At 38.4% G+C, this 9,836-nt stretch overlaps 1 protein-coding gene across 1 annotated transcript in view; it reads right to left on the minus strand.

Moving 5' to 3' along the window:
* Uba2 (ubiquitin like modifier activating enzyme 2) overlaps positions 1–9,836 on the minus strand; it is a 39,597-nt gene that overhangs the window by 29,282 nt on the left and 479 nt on the right. The window contains exons 2-5 of the mRNA XM_033765737.1: positions 6,494–6,579; positions 5,073–5,143; positions 3,694–3,758; positions 2,241–2,341 (exon numbers count right to left, since the gene is read on the minus strand). Of these exons, the coding sequence (XP_033621628.1) occupies positions 2,241–2,341; positions 3,694–3,758; positions 5,073–5,143; positions 6,494–6,579 (323 nt within the window). The remainder of the gene's footprint in view (positions 1–2,240; positions 2,342–3,693; positions 3,759–5,072; positions 5,144–6,493; positions 6,580–9,836) is intronic.

The raw sequence follows: 9,836 nt of genomic DNA on the forward strand, positions 1-9,836 counted from the left end.
CCTGGTACCAAAAAAAAAAAAAAAAATCCTGTACTTGAATGTGAAATAAAAAGTTTATAAGTACAAGAAAGACGATTTTCTACTCATTTCTCAAAAGTGAAAAATTGTTAAGTAATACTCATAACTATGATCTTAAAAAATCTCACAAAAATTAAGTAAATTCAAAGTAATCATTAATTTCAAGAGCTATCTGAATACATGGAAAATCCTATCACCAAACTTTGCTTGTTTATGTTTTGTCTTATTCTGTTTTTTTGATACCCAAGATCAAACTTGGGTCCTTGTGCTTGCAAGGCAGGCAGTACTTGTTTATTTTTGTTGGCACTCAAGTTTCAAGTTAAATGTACAGAATCTAAATCCTGGAAGAAGTCTATGAGTTCTTAGGTAATTTTTCAAAACAGTCAAATGAATCATCTTTTTCTGATCACCAATTCTCAACATCAGTTTTTTTGTTTTTAAATTATTTGAGGGCCAGGGATTTAGCTCAGTGGTGACACCTCCTGCCTCGTAAGCACAAGGTCCAAATTTGATCTCCGGTACCAAAAACAAAAAAACAAAATAAATAAATAGTTATTTGAACACAGTCATCCTTTGGGAGGGGCAGGGATTCAGCCTGGCCTTGAACTAGCTGGCCTCCAACTAGCAATCCTACTGTCTCAGCCTCCTGAGTCCAGGCTCAGCTTCTCAATAATACTATTCCAAGAGTTTCAGAGTTTTCTCCCTCATCTTGTGCCCTTGACCTTACAATATACTTTCTTGGGGACAGTCATATAGCAAGCAGTTATGTCTTATATTAGGGGGAAAAAGAGAACTATTATTTAATCTGTCAACAGATACAGTCTCCATTTATTCAACTAAATAGAATACACACTGACATGTACAATAGGCTTTGTGAATGAGTCTAAAAATCCTGCAAGGGTAATTTTTTTTTTTTTTTTTTTTTTTTTGGTACTGGAGATCAAACTCGGGCGGCCCTTGTGCTTGCGAGGCAGGCAGCAAAACCACTGAGCTAAATCCCTGACCCTTAGGGTAATATCTAACAGTTCAAATAAATCAAACAGTCACAATTTTTAACATGAATAAACTGCCAAAATCTATCAATTAAAACCAGCAAATATTATGCATAGTGGGTTTTTTCCCATAATGTCATAAGGTTTAAAAACCTGCACAATTCTCCAAATATATTTGTAATCTTTAATTTCTTTATACACCTCAAAGAGAAAATATCTGAACAAATAAATCACAATGTTGGGATTTTACAAAACTGGATTATTAGTATTTGTCCTACTATTCCTTAGCTTTAAGTATTTGAAACATAGCCAGGAGTGGTGGTGCATGCCTGTAATTCCAGCACTTCCACTGTGCGTTTAAGACCAGTCTGAACTATATAGCAAGTCCTTCTCTCAAAAAAAAAAAAAAACTGAAATATTTAAAAGATCACCCCGAAAAGTTTTCAAAGTTCTTTTCAGAGATATACATATACAGATAAAAAGTAACTTATTGATTCAGTGCTGGGGACTGATAGTAAGCATGTACTCTACCAATCTATCTCCCAGACCAAAACACTTTAGAAGCCTGGTTTGCCATGTATCAACCACAGCATGGCATGTAGTCTCGTGCTACAAAGAATTATTTTAAAAACACGTTTGCACCCCCCCCATACTGGGAATCAAATTCAGGATCTTACACTTGTCAGGCAGGTGTGGCGCAGCTGAGCTACATCCCCAGCCCTACAAAGAATTTTTTAATGGTAAGATTTAATACTTTTTCTGAATCGTTGGCAGTACTGGGGATTGCACCCACAGCCTTTGAACTGAGCTGCATCCCGAGCCTGTTTTATTTTGAGGCAGAGGCTTACTAAGTTATCCAGGCCAGGCTCAAGTTTGCAATCTTGCAGGCTCATTGTCTCAGCATCCCAGAATGCTGAGATTATAGACACGCACCACCACCTCAGTTATGGATTTTAACATTTAACTAAATGAAACAAAGTGACACAGCTGAGAGATTTCTGCCCCTAGTCTTTTAAAGTACCTTTACAGCATCCTGACTTCCAGAGGGAGGATGACACAGGCAGGAAACTGAACCCAGAGCCTCAAGTATATCATCCTAAATTTTACATGGCATGAAAATCCTTACATCTTTTACTGGCGTGTGTATATTATAAAAATTCAACATCTACTTCTTCCTTCCATAAGGCTCAAGTAAATATTTAGAAAGTCAAAAACAAAATTGTTCTTTACCTTTTTGATAGTAGTTACTTGTCCAAGATAACCAGCAGTCCCACTCTCAATAAGAGGGATATCAGCTGCCAGACACATCCTATTAACATGGTTTCGGGCAGCTGAAAGATAAATACTAGTTAACAAGATTTTTTTTTCCTTGGTACCAGGGATCAAACTCAGGACCTTGCAATTTCAAGGCAGGCAGCAGAACCACTGAGTTAAATCCCTGGCCCAAGATTTTTAAAACACAAATTGCCTACCTTTAATTAGAATGAACCAAGATACTTCATGCAAAGGTATAAGATCCCAATGATGAATGTAACTGTACTGTTTACCTAAAAAGTACCAATAAACTTAATAAAAAAAAGAAATAAAAATGTTGTACTAGACCACCCTTTTCAAAACTAACTTTTTCATGTCCAAATCTTAAGATTTGAGAACTCCAAAAATTATTGGTTATTGTATTTAGACATTATTGACTCAAAATTGTTTACATATGTTTAAATGGAAACTGTATCTTCCCCTCAGTGGAAAACTAATTTTAATTTGAACTAATAGTAGACACTTTAAAAATAGTAATTAAAACACAGGTAGATAATCTTGCACAGGCCAAAAAAAAAATTAGAATGAAATTTTTTGCTTTATTTTTTTTCTGAAGCAGAATCTCACTATGTAGCCTAGGACAGCCTTGAACTCAATGATCCTCCAGCCTCACCCTCCCAAGTCCTGGGATTTATAGGCATGGACCATCTTACATAACTAATTTCAAACTATTCTAAGAGACATACAACCAGATATGAAGCATAAGAGATTTAAACCACAAACACAGTCCAGGAAAATCACCCTTAATATCAAAATCTTACTATTTGTGGTGATGGTGATCAACCCAGGGCCTCACATGCATGTTATACAAATGCTCTATAACCCCAACCCTAGAAATAATTTTTAAATTACAAAATTCCAAGGTGCTAGGGCTAGGCATGTAGTTTACTTAGCATACACAAGGCTCTGATATTAATCACCAGCAGCAAACAAACAAACTAAAGACAGCAAAAACCCCAACCTAGGCCAGCATGGTGGCACACACTATAATGCCAGCACTCAGGAGACTGAGGCAGGAAGACCTCCGCAAATTCAAGGACAGTCTGGGCTACATAGTGGGTTCAAGGCCAGCCTAAACTACAAAGTGAGACCTTGTCTCAAAAAACAACCACAGGGCTGGGGATTTAGCTCAGTGGTTCCTCTGCCTGCCTTGCAAGCACAAGGACCCAAGTTTGATCCCCGGTGCCAAAAAAAAAAAAAAAAAACACAAAAACCCTCAACCTGCTACTTTTCTCTTCTACTGCCATACCTTGGTCAAAACAATGTGATCCTTAATTTACCACCATTCTTCTGTAATTATCAGGTAATACATGGAAGCAAGTAAAAAATGTGGAATATCACTTGAATTGGAATTTTTAAAAAATCTTACCTCTGTTATCTAATGCATTCATAACCAAAATAAACTGTCGAAAAAATTCCACGTTGTAGTCAGGGCTACAAAGCAAAGCAAAAAAGATCACCAAACTTAGCCTTACACATGATACTCACAGTATGCTTCAAGGTCTTTAAAAGTACCAAAATAACTGTTAGGGGTATATACACAGTAAGATTTGATTTTTTCCAAACTTAAGCAGATTTAAAAGAAATTATTTCCCTTAAATTTGTATCCTTTTTGGCCAGCAACCTAGGGCACATGAACAAGATCTCAAATAGGCAGAAAGATGGCATAACCTCACTAGTCTCACCAGGCCTTCTCAGGGCAGCGAGTGCCTGGGAACACACAAAGAACACATTCCCAGGATCGACATGGCTTACAGCTTCACCTCACATGGTCAGGATCAGCAGGGTTCAGGCCCCTAGGGTCTCTCTCTGCTTTTAGCAGTACTGGGAAAGTAACATGGGGTAAAATGGTTACAGAGCTATAGGCAGGTCTGGAGAACAATCAGAATAAAAAATAAGTTGGAGATAAAAACGCCCTGAGAAAGTATAAGACTTTTTCTAATTCTAGTACCTCAAATAAGAACTATTTTTAACAGTACTACTTTTATAGTAATGTACTTGTTAGCTAGGGAACAAGTACAGATAATGGGTAATTTAGGGACTAGTGTTGTATACCTCAGTAATAGAGCACTTGCCCAAAGCCCTAAATTTAATCCCTGGCACTAGAGGGAAAATAACACACAGTTCCTCGTTCCAACACCTCCAAAATTATATATTTACTCTATTTTTACTGAGACAAGTGTACCCCAACCAACATAGTGACGCATGTTCATAATCTCAGCACTCCGGATTGCTATGGGAGGAGGATCTTAAATTTGATGCTAGCCTGGGCAACATAGCAACAATGTGTCTAAAAGAGAAAAAAGTGGGCTGGGGTGTAGCTCAGCACCAAGGTCCAGAATTCAATTCCAGGGACAGGGCTGGGGGTCGGGTGAGAGATGTCTGTCACTGCACCACTACAATTCCCAGTGTCATATCACAGAAGCCAGAGTCCTAATAAATATATTTTGGAAGAAAACTTTTCAAACTGAAATCGATCAGAATGAAATATATTTAGAAGTCTGAATCATCATACACAAGGACATTTTATAGTTTAAAATACCTTCTTAATGTGGAACAAGAATATAATGTTCACTAAGTTTCTAAGCAATGAATGCATTAAAAACATTAAAATATCTCATCACTTATTTTTTTTAAACAGCAGAATGATTTTGTGTTTACATTTTGGCTAACAAAAATACCTTAGGGTTCAAAAGTTTAATTAAAAATTCATAGCAAACACAACTACTCAAAATAATTATTACATACTTCATGATGCTGTCATGATAAGCTACAATATTAGCTTTTGGGTAAAACTGTAGAACACTTTCTTTGGCAACCTGGAAAACAAACAGTAAATTACTATAACATCTGTTTGTATTTCAAATCTACTTATAAGACACAAGGACTGTTATCTCACATAGTAACTTCATGTCAAACTCTAAAAAGTGATAAAATCTCATTAAGCTACATAATTTATAAAATAACAGGAAAGCCCTCAACACCATCACATGTACCAAATGCATTCTATATGAAAACTGAAATTAAAAATAGCCAAGCACACCCCATAGGTGTGTGTCTATATACTTCCAGCTACTCACAGGGCTGTAGCTGAAAAGATCAAAAGCTCAAGGCCAGCCCTAGCAATTAGTGAGACTTTGTTTCAAAAATAAAGAAAGCTGGGACTGGCAGCCCAGGCTTGTAGTGGAGACACTTGAAAGGCTAAGGCAGGAACATCAAGGCCAACCTGCACTACAAAGTGCATTTAAATCAGCCTAGACTACACAGTAAGATCCTGTCTCAAAAAAAAAAAAGTGAGGGGTTGCCACCGAGATCACAGCTCATCGGTTAAATAACAGAGTGCCTCACACAAGTGAGGTCCCAGAACCACAAATATATATAAAAAAACATGAAATGCTATAATCAAGTGTCGTTCATTCATTTACTTAACAAGACCCTCAGTGTAAGACACTGATTATAAAACCATCCAGGTAAGTTTAACTGCAAACCACAAAGATGCACATTGTTATAGACCTCACTGGATAAAGAAGTCAAAAAACAAAAAATGAAAAGGGAGAAACAAGTGGAAATCAGACAAAATGGCTGGTAACAAGGCAAAGGAAAAGACGTTTTGAGATCCCAAATCAGCCAGACGCAGTGGTGCACACCTGTAATGCAACACTGGGGAGGCCAAGGCAGGAAGGTCAGTTTGAGTTCAGTCAACGTGGAATACAGTTCTCCCCCCAAAAAGTCAAAATTGTGAAGAAGGTTGAAGCTTCTCACAAAAAAGTCACCTTCTATGGAGTTAGGAAAACTAGCCTCATCCAAAATAAACCATCAAGGGCCCAGGATTCAGCTCAGTGGTTCCACCACCTGCCTCTCAAGTGCAAGGGCCTGAGTTCGATCCCTGGTACAAAAGAAAACTAAACAAACCATCAAAGATTTAAATATGAAAGACACATAATAATTACTCCAATTACAAGGTTATAACACAATTCTATTTCCTTTGTAGACTAAAAATGGAGAGCTTAGTCTTTAGCCTTCTACTTAATGTATCTTTTTACTCTTAACAATCCTGCATCTAAAGAAACAGTTGTACCTCTTTTCTCTCACAGAATAGGCAGAATTACTTTGCTATCATAAATAAAAGATCCATTGGGGGTAATAGAAACAGTATGAGAAATACTTACTTGTGCTTTTGATCTTCCAACATGTTTCTTTTGAAACAAAAACTGCCTGTTGAGGTTGCTGACATCAATAGTATCCAGGTCAATCTACAAATGCATAAAACCCAGGTAAATTACAAATGTTCTGGTCTGTCAGAGCAACAATCCTCAGCATCCATAACTCAGAACTTTTTTTTTTTTCTTGGTACCGGGGACTGACCTCAGGAACTCCCACCAGGTGATGCACACCACCGAGCTACATCCTTGGTCTACTTTGTTCGAGACAGGGTCTTACTATGCAGTTTGGATTGGCCTTGAACTATCTATGTAGTCTAGGCTGGCCTAGAACTCATAGCGATCCTCCTGCCTCAGATGCCTGGCTAGAACTACTCATATTTGCCACATTAGAAAAGAAAATACATGGATCAGTCAGGCAAAAATTGTTATAAATGTAAAAATAACACATATGAAAAGAACTAAGACTATCAAAGATACCCTCTCTAAACTACATTTAAGGGGCCTGGGATTTAGCGCAGTGGCCCTGCAAGCGCAAGGTACCAAGTTCGATCCCCAGTATCAGGGAAGAAAAAAAAAAAGAGAGAGGGAGAACTGGGGCCAGGGATTTAGCTCAGTGATTCTGCTGCCTGCCTCACAAGCACAAGGTCCAGAGTTCCATCTCCAGTACCAAAAAACAAAACCAAAAACACACCTCAAGGAATAAAACGTGAATTTACTGAAAATATAAAACTTGTCTATCAACCTAATTCTTCTTTCAAATCCAATATAAACTTTATTGTGCCTTTTTATTAAATAATACATGACAGCCAGGCGTGGTGGCGCACCCCTGTAATCACAGTACTCGGGAGACTGAGGCAGGAGGATCACTGTGAGTTCGAGACCAGCCTGAGCTAGCTACATAGTGAGTTCCAGGTCAGTCTCACTACATAGTGAGACCCTGTCTCAAAAAACAAACAAATAAATAAATAATACATGACATAAATAATATATGGCAAATAGGTTTACTAAAGTTTTGCAGTATTCTGTAATTTGTACTTTTATATATACAATTCACTTGCAATTACTACCTGAGGTCTGAAAGGAAATTTTCTAGACAGTTAAAAAAAAAAAAAAAATTCCCTTTTTGTTTTGGTGGGTACTAGAGATTGAATCCAGAGAGTGTTCCTGCTACACTCCAGCCCTTTTTCTAAAGTTTTTACTTTAAGACAGGATCTCCCTAATTAGCTCAGGCTAACCTAGAATTTGAGATGGTCCTGCCTCTGCCTCCCAAATAACTAGGATTATGCTCCAGACTGCTCTGCCATTTAGTGTCATGTTTTAAGTTTTCTACTGCTGCTTAAAAGTAAATATAAGGGGGCTGGGGGGGTTAGCTCAGTGGTTCCACCACCTACCTCGCAAGCGCAAGGTCCCGAGTTCAATCCTTGGTACAAAAAAAAGTAAATATAAAGAAGCTGAGCATGGTAGAGCTTGCCTATAAGATACTGACTCAAGTGAATGAGACACGAGGATCCCATCCAGTTCAAAGCCAGCTTGGGGCACAGACAGTTCAACGCCAGCTTGGGCTGACCATGATTCAAAAGAAAGAAAACATGTTTTCTCAAAGGTCTGATCAGCTTTTTGTCATTTCTTTTTACTTAAAAAAGCAAATATGAGGAAAGAAAAAAAAATAACAGCTTTAAACATTTTCATTCCATTTCAATAAGCTTATATAAATAACAATCAAATGAGAATTGTGAAACACGCTAATACTTTTGGCTATAATTTGTGACAATCATCTAAACATTTATTTGTACTTCCTAAATTTAATACAAAAATTAAATTAAGCCTGGCACGGTGCCCCCTACCTGTAATCCCAGGTAGCCTAAGGCTGAAGCAGAACCACTGCAAATTCTAGACTAGCCTAGGAAGTTAGTGAGGGCACACATCTGTAATCCCAGCACTCAGGAGGCTGACCATCACTGAGTTCAAGGCCAGCTTCAGCTATGTATCATGAGTTCCAGACCAGCCTGAACTACAGTGAAAAGGGCAGGCAGTGTAGCTCAGCCCTCCCTGGTTTCCATCCCCACCACCACAAAAATCAAAATTAATTTCACACACATACATATATATACATATATATATGTGTGTGTATACATATATATACATATATATACATATGTATATATAGTATACATATATATATACACATATATATATGTATACATATATACACATATATATATGTATACATATATACATATATATATTTTGTTTGTTTGTTTGTTTGTTTTTGGTACCGGGAATCGAACTCGGGTGCTTGTGTTTTCGAGGCAGGCGGCAGAACCACTGAGCTAAATCCCTGGCCCCCAAAAAATATATTTTTAAAAAGTATAACCATTTATTTTTCAAGCGCTTAAACTTACTACCTCGCCTATGACAAAATAATTCTTTTAAACATGTATCAGAAGTTATCAGCACATTAGGACTTCTGGTAGAGAACCGCATCAGATATGAAAACTAACCAAAGAAAAAACGCGTCCTTTCCCTCCAGTCATTCATAATGACTGCCACCTCTACTTTTTTATTCCGCGTTTACACATTATGATAAACTCCTCCGGAGCAAGTTTGAAAAAAGAAAACAAAACAAAACAAAAAAAACACTTTAACTCATATTCAAGTTCCAGGCAATGTCCTTGCAGAGAAATAGCGTGATTTAAACTTTGTGACTTCCTGTCATTAATTTTCAAAGACAAGGTCCCGCTATGTAGCTGAGGCTGGCCTCGAACTCTCCGCATTCCTCTCGCCTCAGCCTCCAAGGTTTACAGGCGTGCATCACCACGCACGGCTCTGTCATTGTCAACAAGGCAAAAGTTAAAATCCTAACGGCTTTAATGAAGTAAGCTACCCGGCGGCGAAGAGTGCGAATGCAACGGTTATGCTACTTGGTTCGTCACCCAAAGAAAGTTTCTAAACCTCATTGCATCTCACTTTCCTCATCTGTTAAAAATAAAATGGAATGAAAATGTTTGCCCCCGCAGAGTGGCAGTTAAGATCAAATGAGTTAATGCGTGCACACCGCTTGGGACGAGCGCTCAGATGTGTCGGTACCATCACCACTGTTTGCGGACCTGGGTCATTATTCCTGAACTGGGGGGAAACCTCCGAATTTAAGTCCTAACAGCCACGAGGGAGTCAAACAATCACCTCCTACATCCCATCGCAGCCGCGAAACAGTTTTGAAGTGAAAACAAAAACAAAAACCACGAAGCCGCACGCACGCCCTGGAGGCGCCACAAACTGGCGGGGTCCGGGACGGAGGGGGCGCCCCCGCGGCACAGCGCTCGGAAGACCCCAGCCGGGCCTCTGGGGG

Source organism: Fukomys damarensis, unplaced genomic scaffold (assembly GCF_012274545.1).
Source record: "Fukomys damarensis isolate Sample0158 unplaced genomic scaffold, DMR_v1.0_HiC HiC_scaffold_19, whole genome shotgun sequence".
NCBI classification, from domain to species: Eukaryota; Metazoa; Chordata; class Mammalia; order Rodentia; family Bathyergidae; genus Fukomys; species Fukomys damarensis.